This window comes from Drosophila innubila (genome assembly GCF_004354385.1).
Source record: "Drosophila innubila isolate TH190305 chromosome 3L unlocalized genomic scaffold, UK_Dinn_1.0 0_D_3L, whole genome shotgun sequence".
Taxonomy (NCBI): domain Eukaryota; kingdom Metazoa; phylum Arthropoda; class Insecta; order Diptera; family Drosophilidae; genus Drosophila; species Drosophila innubila.
The window spans coordinates 1,719,959-1,739,039 of record NW_022995376.1 but is presented as its reverse complement, the minus strand read 5'-3'; the positions used below and the strand labels follow the sequence as shown (position 1 = coordinate 1,739,039).

Here is a 19,081-nt window from a genome sequence, read left to right as displayed (position 1 = left end):
AGCATCGCAAGGACGAACTCTATCGATTGGCATCAAAAAATAGGGGGGTCATCTAAGGATCATCAACTTGTAAAATTTCAGTCAAAAATCGCTTGGAAAACAGGGCAACAGCAGAAAATCCCTGATAACTCGAAAATTACAAGGACGATTTGAATGTCCTTTGGTCAACCGATAGTATTTCGTCAAAGGATTCGATTGACACCAGTTTTATGAGAATCCTTCAAAGGACTTTCGAGATATAGCTAATTTTCTCTGTAATTTTCTCTGTACAAAAAAATCTGTTTATCTCGGCTCCTGTAAGGACTTTCGTCCTTTTTATTATATTTTCAGATAGGGCGTAATAATTACTATCCGTGTGGAAAAGGACATCCTGCTAGTCCTTGAAATGGCTGATTTAAACGCGATTTTCTGTTTTCTCGTCCAATTTTCTATACCTACCCCTATAAAAATTTGGGAAAATTTTTTTTGAAAGAAATAAAAAGTCCTTGAATGCAGATCGGTTGTCCGGTTTTTTTTTGAGTTAAAAAAAGCATGTCCTTTATAAATTAGGTCGGATACGAAGGAGTAAGAGCTATAGAAAGAAAATAAAAGCTATAAACAGAAAATTTCAACTAAAAACTCGCAGATATTTTGTTTCTATTAAAGGGAATAAATAAAGTTCTTTTAGAAGCCTGGACATTAAAACAAAGCAATATAAAATATAATATTCAGTTTATTTTAATTAGTTTATTAAATACTTTTTTTTAATATAAATATTATGGTACTAAAACGTACTAAACCTACTGCATGTGTCTGTGTGTATATGCAGATGTGTGTGTGTAGTTTCTTACAATATAAATATTAAATATTTATATAATATAATAGCCGATGTGGAGTACAAAGAAATTGTGCAGTGTTTTACAGAAGACGATCGATTTGAAGATATGCTCAACAATAGACATTGATATAAATAAATATATTAATTTCTCAACATGATTTATTTTGTTTAATTTCATTAGAATTTGTAAGAATGCTTAATAAATATATATATGTATTAATTTATAATTTCTATTACAATAAACGATCAGTCTCCAGTTTTAAACACTACACAATATTCTAAAATCTATTTGCAGAATTTAGGTGTTAATGTTTTGTGTGTTGTTTGAATTCATTTCTTATCTTATCGCGACAACAGAATTTTAGGGGTTGTATCTTGTATCTACAAACAATCTCTAACAATTGGGGAAACATAATTCAATCCTCAACCGATAATTCATTTAGTATCCCTTTACATCGGGCGATAAACTTATGTTAACTAGCACTTAAATTAAATACAATTTACTATACAGATTTATAGTGAACGTTTTGGGATTGGGAGGAGTATGAAGCTCTATAAGTTTATATATTTAGTTTGGCAATAGCTCCGCCAATTGATTCCTCAGACTTGGTGGCAGCGTGTCTGGGAATTTAATGTCAAAGGCAACAATGAGATCGCCTCGTCGTGATGGCTCCTTGGGGAAGGGCAGTCCACGTCCGCTGATGCGCTTCACGGTGGTGGGCTTAATAACTTCGCCTTGAGTGCTGACCGAGATGCGATCCCCCTGAAGCGTTGGCACCGTCACGGAGGCGCCACACAACGCCTGCTTCAGGCTCAGCTGGGCGTTATAGCGCAGATCACTGCCCTCCCGCTTGAACTGCGAGTGCGGTTTGTCCCGAATGATGAAGATGATGTCGGCGGGAACCTTTTGTGGTGCCTGATCGCCTTCCTTGGGGAATGTGATTTTGGTGCCTGCCTTCCAGCCGGGTTTCACTGTAATGCTCAGCACCTTTTCCTCTTTGCGCGCTGTTCCCGTGGCCATGGACATGCGAGAGATTTTCATTTTCTTGGTGGTGCCCCTGTCCACCTCCTCCAGCGTCACATACAAATCATGCTCGATGGGAGGATCCTGTTGCTGTCGCTTCCGACTGGGCGCCTGGGCATTGAACGACTGGGAGCGGAAGGCTCCCATAGGATTGCCACCGAAACCGCCACCGCCAAACATCTCATCGCCGCCAATGTTCATGAAGACCTGTTCCTGGCCATCGCCGCCACCGGAAAAGAAGCCGCTAAATGGATCCGCGGCACCAAAGATATTCTGTGAGCCAAAGAACTGCGCGAATGTGGCACGTGGATCCCCATGGAACTGATATGTGTAGCCACCGGGATGGCCTGGCATGCCATCTGGTCCCGGTTGTCCACCCTTCAGTCCGTCCTCGCCATACTGATCGAAGATGTCGCGCTTCTTCTTGTCGGATAGCACCTCATAGGCCTCGGCAATCTCCTTGAATCTCTCCTCCGCCTGGGGACTCTTGTTCTTGTCCGGATGATATTTGAGTGCCAGTTTTCGGTACGCCTTCTTTATATCATCGTCTGTGGCCTTCTTGTCAATGCCGAGAATCTTGTAGAAGTCTTTGCCCATTTTGTCTTCTCTTTTTTCTCTCTCGGTCTGTAAATAAACAAAAGAAAGCACACGAATTATCTCACTGATATATTTTTAAATTGTTAAATTGCTCGACTGTTGGATGCCCAGTTGTCGCTGTTTTATTTAAAAACAAAATTAAAAACAGAACAAATATTAAAAGAAATCCTGCAAAATACATAACATTTTTAAACTACAAACTTTGGCTGCTCTAAACGTTGTTGCCAATTGTTTAAGGGCAAAAAAGCTGTTTCTGGTGGGAAATAGTGTTGTCAACTGTTAGGATTAAAAAAAAAAGGAATTTGCTAGAAAAATACAGTGCTGATAAATTTTAAATATTTTAAATAGCTAAATTATAGCAATCGATATTTAAAAATAGCCAAAACTGGCTATAAATTGTTTAAACAAACAGACAGACATTGTCACTAAATTAAAAGCTTGTATTAATTTAAACTACTGGGCTGATAACAACAAATACAACAGTCAAATGTTCCGATTGTTTTTTCAATAGAATTTGCCAGAAGCTTTGAGTTGTGCAACGACAACAACAACAACGAAGCACTGTCGCTATCTCTGCTGCTGTCTCTGCTTGCGTCGCTGTCTGCGTAGCAGCTTTTGCTACTGCTGTGTTGTCAATCTGCTTGTGACGTCGATGCTCCCGTGTTTGGGTTTTAAAATTGAAAATTTTTGCATTCTTTTTATCATTTGTACTGTTATTATTATTTTCCTTGTTTCCTTCTTTTCGTTTTAGGGGTCACAAGTGCATAATGAAATCATGCTAATTTAAGCAACAATTTTCTTATTGAGCCACTCACCTTATATATGTATATGTGTGTGTGTTTGTATTTGTACTTTTATTTGCTTTGCAGCTGCTTCTTCACTTTTTTTCGTTAACTGCACTATTCGATTTTGTTCTTTTGTTGTAATTTGAAATATAAAATGCTGTTTTTCCGCACGTACAATTTGTCTTCACAAATAATATTTGATGTGTTTTATTTTCAATCAATTGTCTTGCTCTTGCGTTCTTTACTCTCTCGAACCGTCTTTCTCTCTTACTTTTTGCTAAATGAGTTGATTTGACAGCGCGACGCGCCTTTATATAGACTCGGCGCAGTCTGCTCCTCGAAAATTCTCGATGCTTCTCGCAATTTAGGGTTGCATCCGGAACACAATGCTGTTAACGATAACTGCAATGGCGCCAAAGTTTAAAAGACATGAGCCGCTTGTCGGATGAACAATTAATTCTATATTGGTTGGTAACTATAATTTATTTAAAATGCTTTGCACATGAAATTGTATTAATTTTAAAAGTTGACAGTTAATAAATTTTCGATAAGCTTCGTATCGATTTGCAGCTCTAGCATCGCTAGCATCGATGCTTTATTTTGATAAAGCAAAAGTACTCAAGCTATCGGCAACATATCGATGTGTGTGTCATACGTATCGGCATTGTTATCGATAGCAGTGCAGGCCCAAACCGCAGCCGAACGAACAGAACAACAAAAAACATTTGTTTCATTTTTTTGATTATTAAAAATGGTTGCTGCTCGGTATCAACACAAAGTCACATCAGTTTAGCCCAGTTACGTGAGACAGCCAGCAATCAAAAGTCCTGTTGTACGGCCGGATTGTGCATAAAATACAACGACACACACACAATATTGCAACATTTTCACAATTCAGGTGAGTGAAATCATACATACACACATACATATTGTACAGATGTATGTATATGTGTATCTGGTATATGCTTCATACAATACAATCATACACTTTTTGGAGCCGCTAAGTTTTTCCCCATGAAGGACGCACAGTTTGAACTAGTTTTGTTGTTTTTGTCACATGTGTCACGTTCCACAGTGAAACCTTGACCGATCAACCAACCGCCCAACGCGTAGCCTCCTCCTCCCCTTCCCCGCCCTTTGCTTCTCCTTTATTTTGTTGAGTGTTGCGCAAACGAAAATTTGCTAACATGCTAAAATTACCCCTCCCCCCCTTTCACCCCTTTGAGTTGACCCAAGTGTATGCCGGCAATTTCTTAGTCACATACAGTTAGTCAAAGAAGTGTGTTGACAAAATCAAAATGCACCTAGTTTTAAATTCCATTTAAATTATTTTCATTTTAAGAAATTAAATAAAAATGTATAAAAATATATATAAATACATACATTCGTTTTGCATAAAAAATTCTGTAAATTTTTGACTGTGTCAAAAGACTTTCTTGACCAACTGCCTATGTAAAGCGCATAACATAATAAAAATAGTCATTCATCGGGCATTCAGATGCCGTATCTGTATCTGTATCTCAAAATCAACATTAATAGCACTTTCGCTGCAAATGAACGATTCTACATCTAATGTATTTATATATATGCCATATACACGACTATTCATTGAGAAATCGAAATGGGTTGAGCAGTATTCACCTGTCTTATGAGCTACACAGTCAGCGTAACGCAGTTAACGTTCTCAGTCTGCACTGCTCACTCACTATTGCGCTCTCACTTGCACACTTTCGCGATATCATTATCAACAGTTGTTATGCGCAATATTCTTGTTGTTCTCTTTGTTGTTGTTGTTGTTATCAACAGCTGCGGGTCTGTGGGTGTGGGGAGAACTGCATCCACCGCATAGTGTTGCCAACTCAGCTTTTTTCCCGCTTAAATCTCAAAAGGAAAAAAATCTTCAAATTAAACTAATAAAAACTTCTTATCTTGTGAATTTATCAATTTACTAACAATTGAAATGTTATTATTATTTATTAACAATTGAAATATTTTTTTATGCAAAATTATGTTTTATCACATTCGAAAGAATTCTAAATAATGAAATAGTAAAAAACAGAAATGAAAATGGTCAAAAAAGGCTGTTTTGTATTTTTCACGATCGTTTCACAAAATCCCCCTTGCTGTAGCAAATAGCTGAACAAAGTAGAAAGGAAATACTTTTATATTGATTTTATTTGTAACTATCTTATTGATAGAGCCTGTGTTATAGTTAGTCTTTTTAAGATTAAGATTTTTTTTATCATTAAAGATTAACGAATGCCGTGATTACTATCCCGTAATATTATTACCAAACATGTAATAGGATAAAATAAAAATCAATATTATTATATTTAATAAAAATCAGTACTTATAAGGATACATTCTATATTCTATCTGTTTCTGTTTTATTTTTTCTACTTTCTACCTATTAGTTTTATTGATCGGACCCTTACTTTTGATAGATTATTATTTTCATACTTAATTTATCCTTTTTTCTTTTTTTCATTCCTTTTTTTTTGGGTTTTTGGTCTGTTTGTCTAGTTCTTGTGGGTAGTAGTTGGCATCACTGATCCACAGAAAGGGGTAGTCACGAATTCGTAGCGCACACAAGCGGGCGTTGAGTCGGATGCGATCCGAACCGATCAGATCCGAATCGAAGTCGGAGGCAATCGTGTGGCGCCACCGTCAGAGGCAGACGCTGCGTCAGTTGGTCGGATTGCTTTGGTCAGTACTCGTGGACGCGTGAAACGATGTCGATGTCGTTAGCGTTGACGTCGGATAATTTCAGTCGCTAAAAATCAGACGGTGTGTGTATATATGTATATATAAATCATATATATAGAGTATATTTATATATACAACATATATATTATTAATCCCTTGTCCATTTAATTTGTGTGAAGTTAAACTCATTTGCAGAGCGTGCAAATATCCCGAGCAATTGTTCTAAAAATAAACCACATTTTACACGTAAATAGATCGCTTTCGTAATAAACTGCGAGCGATTTCAGAAAAACTCTACATAAACGCGCAACTCGAACTCTATAACTCTTTCCATATATAGTACATAGATATATATATGTGTGTGTGCATGCATGTGTACTATATAGCTGAGAAATCTGAACTATCTGGCATGTGGCAGACCGAGAAATAGTTTTATAAATAGATGCGAAAAATCCACACACTTAACACACAATTCTCTAGACGTCGAAAAACATAAAAATCATCATCTTTGTAGAAATTGGCTTAATTTCTGTAAAAATTTCGACCCCGTCACGCCCAACAGGGAGGCGGAATTGTGGGCGGGGCAGAAACGTAAATATTGATGAGATTGAGAATTTTATGTGTCTCTGATTCTCAATTGATACAGTTGGTCAAGTAAATGTTTTGCCTTGATAAAATGCTTACATATTTGGGTTTTTTTTTAGAAAAATAATTGAGTCCAATAAATCTTATTATAACATTTTAAAAACCATAAGTAAAAGTTCTAAGAAAACTTATGTTTTTCTAAAATAAAATGTGAGAATTTTTTGCTTTGACAAAACACTTATGTGAGTTACTGTATGTGTGTGAGATGTGTGTGCGGTATCGAAAACCTTCGCATTTACAAATAGCCAGATAGTATCTGAGTATCTGACGGATACTTACGCTCCCTGCTTTGAATATTTGTTTGTCTTTGACGTAGCTTTTTTAGTTTATTTTAATTTTTTTTCTTTCAATTTCGCCGTCGACATTTATTTTTAGACGCACAATTTTTTGTGTTTTTTTTATTTTATTTTGATTTCTGCTGGTCGCGCATTAGCATTTTTGGATTCCTCACTCGCATATATACAAACATGTATTTGTATCTGTCTGCAGATCTGTGTGGATGTTTGTGACCATCCAACATGTGTTTGAAATTGCAGCTATGTTTTGTGGCCAAAATGGCACCGCATCCCGCCTCGTTTTCCCTTCCCTTCAACCCTCTTCGCCTCCATTTCTCTGCAATGTTTGATTCTATTTTTGTAGAATTTAAGTTGGAAAAACATTGCGCCATTTCATATACTAATTGCTTTGGACATTTAATTAGACTGCGTAAGCATTTTGTAAACTGCATTTGCGTACATTTTCCGGCCTGGGAAATGCAACAGATTCTAGAGCTATCATTAGAGATAGAAAGGTTCATAAACACAGAATATTAAAAGTGTAGTTATCGCTTTCAAATACAAATTAATGGCAACAGCTGCGCTGGAAAGATTAGTCTCTAGAGATACACATTGTAGTTCTGAAGTATTTTTAACCAGAGATCCGAATTATTATAACTCATAACTCTAAAACCATTTGTGAACATTTATCAAGAATTTAAAAATATAGGCATATTTTTAAAGGTAAATAAAAAAATTATGAAATTTAATTAAACTATTTAGCGATCCCTCTCATTTATCAACTTTTTTTTAATTAAGCATTTAAGAAGATTATATTTCTTTCTCAATTTAAGCGACATATTTTCATGCTTTCATTTCCGTTGAAATAAATTTATCAAGGTCGAAATTTCTACAGCTTTGGAGAAGGTTCGAATTGTGAATGCACTGATAACAAAATTCTAGTACTTTTTCCCACTAAACGACAATTTTCTTTGCTTGCATTTCCTTTGCTAAAATCGAAATCTATTCAAGTTGTTGAAAAACTAATTTGTTGAAATTGATTTACATATTTAGTTCCATTTGTTGAATTTGCGCATTGCGGGAAAGGCGTCAAATGCCAAATAAATATATTATATATATAGATATGTATATATATATTGGCACATGCATATACAGATACAGATACATTTATAGATATAGATACATATGTGTAACTTCCGTTACAAGGCACAAAAGTTGCCCAACAACAAAGAAGCAACTTGAAAATGACATTTGGTCGAATATCCGAACAATTTATGCGGCAATTATGACGCTGACTGAAAATTGCAGACGTAGCTGAAAAATAAAATGTGGAATCAGAGCAAAAACAACAACAACAACAACGAAATCATTGATTCTCCTTCTAGAATCTCCAGTTGGCAATTTTGTTTATAAAATTCCTCAAAGTGTTAGTCATATTTTTTCGGGCAACGCGATACAAATAAGGCGCGAAAACATCAACGATGCAATGATTTTTGGTTTATTTTCGAATTGAGGTCTGCGTTGTGGAGGGAAAAGCGGAAAGCGCACAGCAAAAAGCGAGAGCAATGAACACTGAATAGTGAAGAACTGAATGGTTTCCTTATTTGTGAAAACTGGTCAATTTGTTTTTTAAAAATATGTCAATACGAATTTCACATAACTTAAGAATCAATAAAACTAAAAATATAATTAACTTAAGGATAGAAAAAAATTAAAGCATTGATGAGGTAATTCAACTAAGAAAAATGTTCAGAGTAAAAACATTAGTAAATATTAATTTCATAAATAATAGAAGAGTTAGCTTTGATTTTTCTACCTTTGGTTAATTCTTTATTCAACTAATAATCTACATTTTAATATTATTGTGAGGATTAATTATTATTTTGGATTAATTTATAAAGCAGCAAGATGAGTAAGAACTTAAACAAAACAAAAACGAGCAAAAAAAAAAAGAAAAAACAATACAAATTCAAAAGGGTTGACAACCGATTAATGTCTTGAAAGTTGTATGACTATGAAGTTGATAAAGATTATAATGTATATTTAATCAAAATGTTCGACAATATTGATATGGAGATTAATTTATTTTTAAACAATGTGTCACACAATTGATTCTAGATAAATGTTAATAAATAGTACGACAAAATGCAAATTTCTGAACAATTCCAGTTCAAAGATATTTCTGAAACTTGTCCAATATATTAAACAGTACTTGTTACAAGCTTATTAACCGATTTCAAAAATATTTATTAAAATTAGCGCATGTTTGCGTCTTTGCAATTTAAATTTCCTAACAATGTTGTTCCTTATTTTGGTTTTTCAATTTTAATTTCTCATAACAAATACTCCATGTTTTGTTTTCTTAATTTTATTACGATTTTTTATATTCTTAGTATTATTTGTTATATTATATTATATTATATTAATGAAAATTTTCAAGTGATGCGCTGATTTTATTATAATTAATTATTCAACATTTTTTGACAGGCCTTTTTCCTAGTTGGTTAACAGCTCACGATGGCTGAGCAGGCTAAAAAGGACAGCATCGAGGACACCACACAGTGTGCAGTGTTTGATCAAACTCCTGGCTCGCAGCAGAAAAAGATCATTGTTGTTGCGCGTAATCATTACACGGTTCAGCGTTTAATTTCATTGATTTCCACACAATTTGCCTATGAAAAGTTCGAGTTGCTGCTGCAGCCACATGGCGATAAGGATTTGGTAAGGATAACCATTTAATTAATACGAATTCCAACTAATTTCTGCTTTTTTAGGTTCATCTAAATGCGCTGGAGAGTCAGTTACTCTACGATGTGTCTGGCTTTGAGCGTAAGCTTAAGAATAATCTTGTGCTGTTGCCGCAGGGAACTTGGGATGGCAATGTAACCAAGCGCTATGAGCTGCCCATGAAGAAGACAACGGTCAAGAAGGTGGCAGCCGGAGACAGCAACGAAGGTGTGGAGAAGGAGAAAAAGAAGAAAACCACAACAACAACGACAGCAACTGGCGAGAAGAAGAAAAAGTCAGCCAGCAAAAGCAAGACAAGCTCAAGTTCTCCCACCAAAGAGGAGGACACTGAGCCTGCCACATCCACGCCCACAACGCCGGTCAAGAAGAGCACCAAATTGAAAGCAAAACCCAGCGAGATCAGCTTGAAAAACACTACGGAACAGTTGATGGAGGAATCAATACCAGAAGCACTTCCATTGCCCGCTGAGTTCCCCATTGATGGGTTAACCAACATTGAAATTGGCGAACAATTGTTGCCATTGCCACATGAACTATTCAACATTAGTCCCGTCTCGGATATCGAGCCACTATCGGATGATGATCTAGCTCTAGGAGCCTCGGCAAGTCCCACAATGATGGGACCACCTTATGAATTTGGCAATGCCGGACCCACAGAGAGCGATCTGTTGGCTGCCACAACAGATTGCGTGGAGGCCGGCGAGAAAACCGAGGATGAAGCTAGACAAGATTTGCAATTCTCCAATTTCTTTGGACGCAAATACGGCGGAGATGAAGTGCCCGCCTGGCAGCGTGGAAACAGCACCAAAGTGGCAACAACAACTGCTGATTTTGTGACGGAAACGGAGAAACGAAATTATGTGGGATTGGTTAATCAGGCCATGACCTGTTATCTCAACAGTTTACTGCAAGCTCTGTATATGACACCTGAATTCCGTAATGCCTTGTATCGCTGGGAATTTGACAATGACAACGAGGCCAAGAATATACCCTATCAACTGCAGAAGCTCTTTCTCAATCTGCAAACATCGCCCAAGTCATCGGTGGAGACAACAGATCTGACGCGCAGCTTTGGCTGGGATTCCACAGAGGCCTGGCAACAGCATGACATCCAGGAGCTGTGTCGCGTCATGTTTGATGCTTTGGAGCACAAGTTTAAGAACACAAAGCAGGCAAATCTCATTTCCACTTTGTACGAGGGCAAAATGAATGATTATGTCAAGTGTTTGGAGTGCAATACAGAAAAGACCAGAGAGGATACCTTTTTGGATATACCACTGCCAGTGCGTCCATTTGGCAGCAGCTCCGCCTACGGCAGCATCGAGGAGGCATTACGTGCCTTTGTCCAGCCGGAGACACTCGATGGCAACAATCAGTATCTGTGCGAGAAGTGCAAGAAGAAGTGCGATGCCCACAAGGGCCTACACTTCAAGTCCTTTCCCTACATCCTCACGCTGCACCTGAAGCGCTTCGACTTTGACTATCAGACCATGCATCGCATCAAGCTCAACGACAGGTAAATCTTTGAGAATACTCCTGACAAGAATTTTATATACAAATTGCTCAGAAGACCAAATTAGGCGCAAAAAATAAGTGAGCAAGAAACAAAAACTTTTTCATACTAAAAGTTGATATTTGACCAATCGGTCCTATGACAGCTATATAATATAGTCGAACGATTTAAACGAACTTCGGTCAGTATAGACAAGATAAAGATAAATGCATATTCTATCAGTTTAGTTAAGATATCTCAACAAAGAAAAAACTTTTTCATACTAAAACTTAATTTTCGTCTGAGCGTTTCTATGGCAGCTATATGATATAGTGGTCCGATTTGAACCAAATTTGGGCAGAATGTATAATACCAGCCCAGATGTATATTGTGTCAGATTGGTTGAGAAATCTGAAAAAACCAAGAAGTTTTTCATACCAAAACTTAATTTTCGACGTATCGTTCCTATGGCAGCTATATGATATAGTGGTCCGATCCAAAAATAAAAACAAACTTGATATTCCTATGGTACCCAGGAACCTACATACATACCAATTTTGAAGTCTCTAGCTCTTATGGTTTCTGAGATCGACGCGTTCAAACAAGCAGACGGACAAACAGACAGACAGACGGACATGGCTTAATCAACTCGGCTTTTGATCCTGATCAAGAATATATATACTTTAAGGGTTCTGCCACGCTCAGGGTATATTTATAGTTTGAAAAGAAAAATTGCAGTTTAAAATTTAGGAAAATTCAACAATATTAATCCACTTTATCTCTTCCCATTTCATAGAGTGACTTTCCCGCAGTGTCTCAATCTGAACAGCTTTGTGAATCGCACTCCCGCTCATTGTGAACCGTACCAGATGAATGGCAACAGCAATGTGGATGATTGCAGCACGGCGGACAGCGGATCCGCCATGGAGGAGGACAACTTAAGCAGCGGCGTCGGCACAACAGCGAGTTCCAGTCAGCACGAGAACGATTTGAATGACGAGGACGAGGGCATCGACATGAGCAGCAGCACGGGCAAGAGTGGCAACATGGATCAGCGACTCAAGCAGGAACCAGGTCCATATCTCTATGAGCTCTTTGCCATTATGATACACTCGGGCAGCGCATCGGGCGGACATTACTATGCCTATATCAAGGAGTTTGAGAACAACGATTGGTTCTGTTTCAACGATCAAAATGTGAATCCTGTAAGTGAATCTCTCCTTACTCCTATTTATCTGACTTGATATTACAATATTATTACTTTATATTTTTAACTTTTAAATTATGAATGAGTTTTAAATAGAGAATTATTTTTTCTTATTGAATACCATAAGACCTTTTAACTGCTTTTTATTTGATCAGTTTGAAATGTAGAATTTTGTTCTTGTTTATTTTAATTGTTATTTTGATATCTTAGCTTATTGTAGCTTTGATTTGAAAGTTGTATATTACAAAATTTAATTGTTAAATAAAATTCAATATTTATTCCAGTTTCAAATATAGAGTTTAATATTCCTTTATAAACATTATTATTATATTTTATTTAATTGTTAACTTAATAGATTAATTTAGAATTTTCTTTTAAAAATAATGTTTTTAATTAATTATTTTGCTCTTCCTTTAGATCACCCAGGAGGACATTCAGCGCTCCTTTGGCGGTCCCAATGGCAGTTACTACTCGAGTGCCTACACGTCCAGCACGAATGCGTACATGCTGATGTATCGCCAGGTGGATGCCAAGAGGAATGAGCCGGCTGCCAAGTGCAGTGAGTTTCCGGAGCATATCAAGACGCTGCTGCCGAAGCTGCATGCGGAGGAGGAGACGCGGGGAACGCGTCTGGGCAGGCACATCACAGTCACAGATCTGGCGTTGCCGGATCTGTACAAGCCGCGTGTTTACTTCTATAATCCCACGCTGAAGAAGCTGAAGATGACGCGGGTTTATATCTCCAATAGTTTCGATGTGAATTTAGTTTTGATGTCCGCCTACAAAATGTTGAATGTGGAGCAATTTGCTCCGCTATCGCGTTGTCGTCTAGTTGCCTATGACTCAACCATGGATTCGATTCTGCAATCTCTGGAGAGCTATACGGATCCGGCGTTGACGGAACTGCGTTCCGCGCATAATTGTAATCTGGACTTTTTGTTGGAGTATCGTGCGGAGGATCAAGAGTTTGAGAATTATGGCAGCGATGGCGCCACGTGGTATGTGTTTATTGTAGATCTCTCGACCATGGCGATGGACGGTCCCTTCCTGGTTTATTCAGCAGCCCGCAAATCCAGCGACGTGCTGCGTCATTCAATTGCCACACGGCTGCACATTAACGAGCAGCAGTTCCTGCTTGCCACCGTGCGTGGCAGAAGCCGCCAGGCCTTTGTCGCCTACGATCCACAGCCGACACCGGAGGCGGAGGAGCGTCTCCAGGACTTGGCCATTTCACAATTCAAATATATCACATACTTTTACTTGGACGTGCCTAACACTGATCCCAGCAGCCTCGAGCAGCTGGGCGTGCCCAGCTGTGAACCCATTGCAGCTGCTCCAGAGGTAGGTGATACCTCCCCCCCCCCCCACTCTCTTCCTTCCTTCCCCCTCTGTTGCTCTTCCAAAAGTAAAGAATCAATCGCATATTTATATTAAAAACTAAATGGATAAATGGAAAGATATTAGCTGCACTGCTTAGGATGCACTTTTTCAATGTTTATCATAAAGCTTAAATTTCTACTCTTATTTATTTTTCAAATTTAAAAAAATTAAATAATGCTTAAAAACCATTCATTATTTCAAAATTAAATCATAACTTTTACTATCAATTTTTATAGTAATTTAAATATGATTTTTTTGTTTTAATCTTTATCGTACAGAATAATTTTCTACTCTTATTTGTTATTCAAATTTAAAAAAATTAAATAATGCTTAAAAACCATTCATTATTTTAAAATTAAACCATAACTTTTACCATAAATTTGTATAGTTATTTAAAATATGATTTAAAAATTGAAATTAACATAGAAAATCAAGAAATAGTTAAATTTTTAAATTCCCTGCTCCAAGGTTCCCTTCTCCCATTCCATATGCAAGTAGTTTGTAATTTTCTTAATGTTATTTTAATTCTACTCTTCATTGCAGCCGCTGACAAATGGATGCGCCGGCGGAGATGTCGTGGATGCGGCCATGATGAATGGCATTCATGACAGAGCTGGAACTGGAGCGGGATCAATGGAGAATGGCCACAACAATGACTGTGATTGGCGTCGCTACAAGCGGGAGCAACGGGAACAGGCTGATCCGCTAGTGCCCCTGGCCACGCCCGGCCACGAGTCCAACTCGGAGGACAGCAGCCTGAGTGACGGCGATCGCACTCTGGTGGAGAACATTGAGAACAGCATGCAACATCGTGGTGGCGGCGACAGTCAAGTCAGCTCCACCAGCCACTCTCCGCAACTGTCCAGTCCCGAGGATGAGGCCGCCTCCCATGATGCCATGATGCGGGTGCACGCCTACTGCAATGGCAACGGCAATGGCATCTATGCCAGCGAGACAGGGGATGAGGCGGGAGACGCCAGTGCATCACTGCCCCACAGCACAGCCACACACTTTTTCCATGCCATCAAAATCGATCGAGTGGAGGCGACGACGACCTCCGCCTCCTCCAGCGGACACCAATCCGACGAGGAGTCGGCGCAACTGCGCAAACCAACGCAGTGCTACAAACTCTTGGTGAGTTGATTTTCGAATAACATTCTTACTTGATATTTTTGACCACAAATATTTAACGCTATTCAGTAGATATGTATTTTTTAACATATCAGTATTGATAATTTATTTCGAAAACTAGCAGTAAGGGAAAAATAAATTTTTGATGCAGAATCGATGTAGACGTCAAATCATAATCAAAATAACATTCCGCATGAAAATCGGTCAAGTTTTGACCAAGTTATGCGATTTGGAAGTTTTTGAGAAACTGTCAAGGGGCAAGTCAAGGGGAAGCATGGATAAAATAGACAGTGATAGGGAAAAAAAATCGAATTTTTTAAATTAATAATATTTTGATGCAGAATTAAAATAGGTGCCAAATAATGATCAAAATGATATTCCGCATGAAAATCGGTCAAGTTTTGGCAAAGTTATGCGATTTGGAAGTTTTTGCGTAAGTGTCAAGGGAAAGGGAAAGCATGGATAAAATAGACAGTGATAGGGGAAAAAATCGAATTTTTTAAATTAAAAATATTTTGATGCAAAATCAAAGTAGAGGCCAAATAATGATCAAAACAGTATTCCGCATGCAAATCGGTCAAGTTTTGACAAAGTTATGCGATTTGGAAGTTTTTGAGAAACTGTCAAGGGGCAAGTCAAGGGAAAGCATGGATAAAATAGACAGTGATAGGGGAAAAAATTCGAATTTTTTAAATTAAAAATATTTTGATGCAGAATTAAAATAGAGTCCAAATAATGATAAAAATGATATTCCGCATGAAAATCGGTCAAGTTTTGGCAAAGTTATGCGATTTGGAAGTTTTGCGTAAGTGTCAAGGGCAAGTCAAGGAAAGCATGGATAAAATAGACAGTGATAGGGGAAAAAAATCGAACTTTTTAAATTAAAAATATTTTGATGCAGAATTAAAATAGAGTCCAAATAATGATCAAAATGATATTCCGCATGAAAATCGGTCAAGTTTTGGCAAAGTTATGCGATTTGGAAGTTTTTGCGTAAGTGTCAAGGGGCAAGTCAAGGGAAAGCATGGATAAAATAGACAGTGATAGGGGAAAAAAATCGAATTTTTTAAATTAAAAATATTTTGATGCAGAATTAAAATAGAGTCCAAATAATGATCAAAATGATATTCCGCATGAAAATCGGTCAAGTTTTGACCAAGTTATGCGATTTGGAAGTTTTTGAGTAAGTGTCAAGGGGCAAGTCAAGGGAAAGTCAGGATAAAATAGACAGTGATAGGGGAAAAAAATCGAATTTTTTAAATTTATAATATTTTGATGCAGAATTAAAATAGAGTCCAAATAATGATCAAAATGATATTCCGCATGAAAATCGGTCAAGTTTTGGCAAAGTTATGCGATTTGGAAGTTTTTGCGTAAGTGTCAAGGGCAAGTCAAGGAAAGCATGGATAAAATAGACAGTGATAGGGAAAAAATCGAATTTTTAAATTAAAAATATTTTGATGCAGAATTAAAATAGAGTCCAAATAATGATCAAAATGATATTCCGCATGAAAATTGGGCAAGTTTTGGACAAGTTATGCGATTTGGAAGTTTTAGAGTAAGTGTCAAGGGAAAGTACGTATAAAATAGACAGTGAGAGGAGATAAATATTAAATGTTAAAAATAAAAAATATTTTGACGCAGAATCAAAGTAGAGGCCAAATAATGATCAAAATGATATTTCGATATAAAAACCGTCAAGTTTTTCCGATGTTATGATAGTTTGAAAATATGTCTAGGGGAAAGTAGTATAAAAAAAAAGTAAAATATTTTTATAAAAATTGCAATTTAATAATTTGCATTCTTTTTAAGCTCCACTTTAGCAAAATCGTCTCAATATATCTGAAAAGTATACAACATTTTCGAATAAAAAGTTGCTCAATATTTGCATATATAATCTACAATTCTAGGTGAGATCCCTGATGCGCATGGGTGACTTTAAGCGGCACATTGAGCAGCTGATACGCGTCCCGGGCGACTACTTCCGGTTGCACGAGCTGAACCGGAAGCATGAAAATACCATAAGCAACAGTCAGAACAACAATTCCCTGGTCTATTTCAATGAGGGCGAAACTCTGACCGTGGAACTGGGCAAGACTTTAGAGGCGGATGAGCACAAGGCCAAGATCTACTTTTTACGTCTGGCCGATCTGGACAATGAGACCGCCAAGCTGCCGTGTGTGTGTGAATGGGTGTACACCTCCACCACCACAACGGAGCAGGCCAAACGGGAGCTGGTGGCCAAGTTGCATCGCATCGATGCCAAGTACGAATCCCTCAACGTGGACAATTGCCGCATCTGGCTGAAAGGCGGTCGCAGTCCCATCAAAATACTCGACAACGAGGACACACTGTACTGCGACACGCGTTCCACAATTGCCGCCGAGGTGAGAAGCAGCTCCAGTAGTATTTAGCCTTAGAGGATTCACAACTAATCGCTGTCTATATATGTTTATTTAGTTTATACTGCAAGAGTGCGCGGAGGGAGTCGTGGCGCAACCGAAGGAGGATTCTTTAACCATATTCGTGCGCCGCTGGTGTCCATACAAATGGGAGTTTGGCAAATTCCAGGAGATCACCATGGACAGTAAGTTTGAGTTGAAAAAGCATATTAAATGATACTTAAATTAATTTCTATTCCTGCAGAGGACAGCGAGATCAGACGTTGTATATCCCAAATCTGCGATATTACCGTAGACCGCTTAAGTTATGTCAAGGTAAGACAGCTAATCCTCCCACTGTTTTTTGAACGAATTTCGAATATTTTTTTGTAGGAATCAAGGCTGCAAACCAGCGCAACATTTTGATAAAGTTTCGGTTCGCTGGTTCGAACCATAGAGCAAGACTTAGATTCGCATAACTTCGTCAAAACTAACCCAATTTTCACTCGGAAAGTCATATTGATCATTATTTGGTCTCTTAATTGATGCTGCATAATAAAATAAATACTTTTGTATTTTCGATTTTTCCGATAAAATCATGTACTCCCCCCTTTGACTTTTCTGAAATATTTAAATCCTGAGTTTTCACTTTTAATCAACTCCTTAAATCGTAATTAGTATAAAACGACACTTAAAACTTGATTCTGAGAGGTTTCATTTTTCTGTAAAAAATCATGCCCAAACTGACGAAAAATTTGTTTTGTAAAGTTGTCAGTCCAACGTTTTTCCAAACTTGAAACATGCATAACTTCATCAAAACTAATTCGATTTAAATGCGGAATATCTATTTAAACATTATTTGATCTCTTAATTGATACTGCATAAATAAATATAAACTTTTTTTAAACATGTACTCCCCCCTTTGACTTTTCGAAAAAAAAAAGTTTCTAAAAATTGTAAGCCCTGTCAAAATTCGTATGAGGAATCCCTTTCACATGTACAAAGAGAACTCATCTCACTTTGTCTGCTCTCTCTCTTCTCTTCTCACAGGTGAACAGCAGCTTTCCCCACACGAGCATATCGGCAATAAGCGTTGACTCCATGAGTTGGTTCTCTGTTCCCGCCACGTTGGACATGTATCCATTGTCCTCAACGTTATGCGGCAACATGTATTTGTACAAGTACGTATTGAAGCTATAGCATATGAATATAAAGTCAAACTAATGCCTTATTTCCCTACAGAGATAAAAGTGTGCAGACGCGAGAATTGTCGGAGGAGGAGCGTCGCTCGCTGAACAACAAGGAGAAGGCGCGTCTGGATCGCTTGGGTTGCATTTCAACGACGCGTTATTCGCAGCGACGTGAACGAGCGCTTAAAATCTATTTGGACTCACCCGAGAAGCCGAGCAATGTGACAGCCTCAGCGCCAGTTGATGCACATGCCGAACATTAATATGAGATGTCATCATCAACACACACACAGACACATATATATTTCAAAACATAAGCACTATGATTAAATCCTCCTCATAGTCCGATCCGTGTGAATGACAACGCCAGCGTCCAACTCATTTTCTCTCGCTCTGATTATTTTTTAGAGACCGGTCCGATCTGTTTTGTTCACATTCATATTCTCGTAACAATCTAATATTGTAATTTGTTTTGTTGTTTCATTTGTTGGCGTCTGTCGGCTCGGTTGGTGAGGGGGATAGGGAAAAGGAGGAGGGTGTCCTAGCAACAATAACGATAAACTACAAAAATTATGATTCTTGCTACTTTTTGAGACTGTGTACAATTTTAATTACATGCAAGATAAATTCAAAATAAATGGAAGAAAAACAAATTGTGAACATACTTAAATTAATTACAACAACAAAACCACAAACAAATAAA

At 37.6% G+C, this 19,081-nt stretch overlaps 2 protein-coding genes across 3 annotated transcripts; one reads left to right on the top strand and one right to left on the bottom strand.

The window, feature by feature from the left end:
• Positions 1 to 704: 704 nt before the first annotated feature.
• Positions 705 to 3,635, bottom strand: LOC117786515 (dnaJ protein homolog 1). The gene is made up of 2 exons (XM_034624815.1): positions 3,254 to 3,635; positions 705 to 2,465 (listed from the first exon to the last, which is right to left on the bottom strand). Exon 2 carries the CDS (start codon positions 2,436 to 2,438, stop codon positions 1,386 to 1,388), a length of 1,053 nt encoding a protein of 350 aa, XP_034480706.1. The 5' UTR covers positions 2,439 to 2,465; positions 3,254 to 3,635; the 3' UTR covers positions 705 to 1,385.
• A 270-nt stretch (positions 3,636 to 3,905) lies between these two features.
• Positions 3,906 to 19,027, top strand: LOC117788442 (ubiquitin carboxyl-terminal hydrolase 47). Of its 2 annotated transcripts, none has more exons than XM_034627219.1 (11): positions 3,906 to 4,121; positions 9,337 to 9,570; positions 9,624 to 11,113; positions 11,886 to 12,294; positions 12,714 to 13,637; positions 14,220 to 14,810; positions 16,718 to 17,194; positions 17,268 to 17,394; positions 17,454 to 17,524; positions 18,239 to 18,369; positions 18,431 to 19,027. In XM_034627219.1, the coding sequence occupies exons 2-11, from the start codon at positions 9,367 to 9,369 to the stop codon at positions 18,639 to 18,641; spliced, it is 4,635 nt and encodes a 1,544-aa protein (XP_034483110.1). In that variant the 5' UTR covers positions 3,906 to 4,121; positions 9,337 to 9,366; the 3' UTR covers positions 18,642 to 19,027. The 2 variants fall into 2 exon arrangements, with proteins under 2 accessions (XP_034483110.1, XP_034483109.1); XM_034627218.1 differs by lacking the exon at positions 3,906 to 4,121 and adding an exon at positions 5,902 to 6,010.
• Positions 19,028 to 19,081: the final 54 nt, after the last annotated feature.

Bases quoted from the DNA above. Each gene is read 5' to 3' on its own strand.
- LOC117786515 (XM_034624815.1), bottom strand. From the start codon at position 2,438: ATGGGCAAAGACTTCTACAAGATTCTCGGCATTGACAAGAAGGCCACA.
- LOC117788442 (XM_034627219.1), top strand. From the start codon at position 9,367: ATGGCTGAGCAGGCTAAAAAGGACAGCATCGAGGACACCACACAGTGT. The intron at 9,571-9,623 runs GTAAGGATAACC...CTGCTTTTTTAG, and splicing joins CACATGGCGATAAGGATTTG to GTTCATCTAAATGCGCTGGA. The intron at 17,195-17,267 runs GTGAGAAGCAGC...ATGTTTATTTAG, and splicing joins GTTCCACAATTGCCGCCGAG to TTTATACTGCAAGAGTGCGC.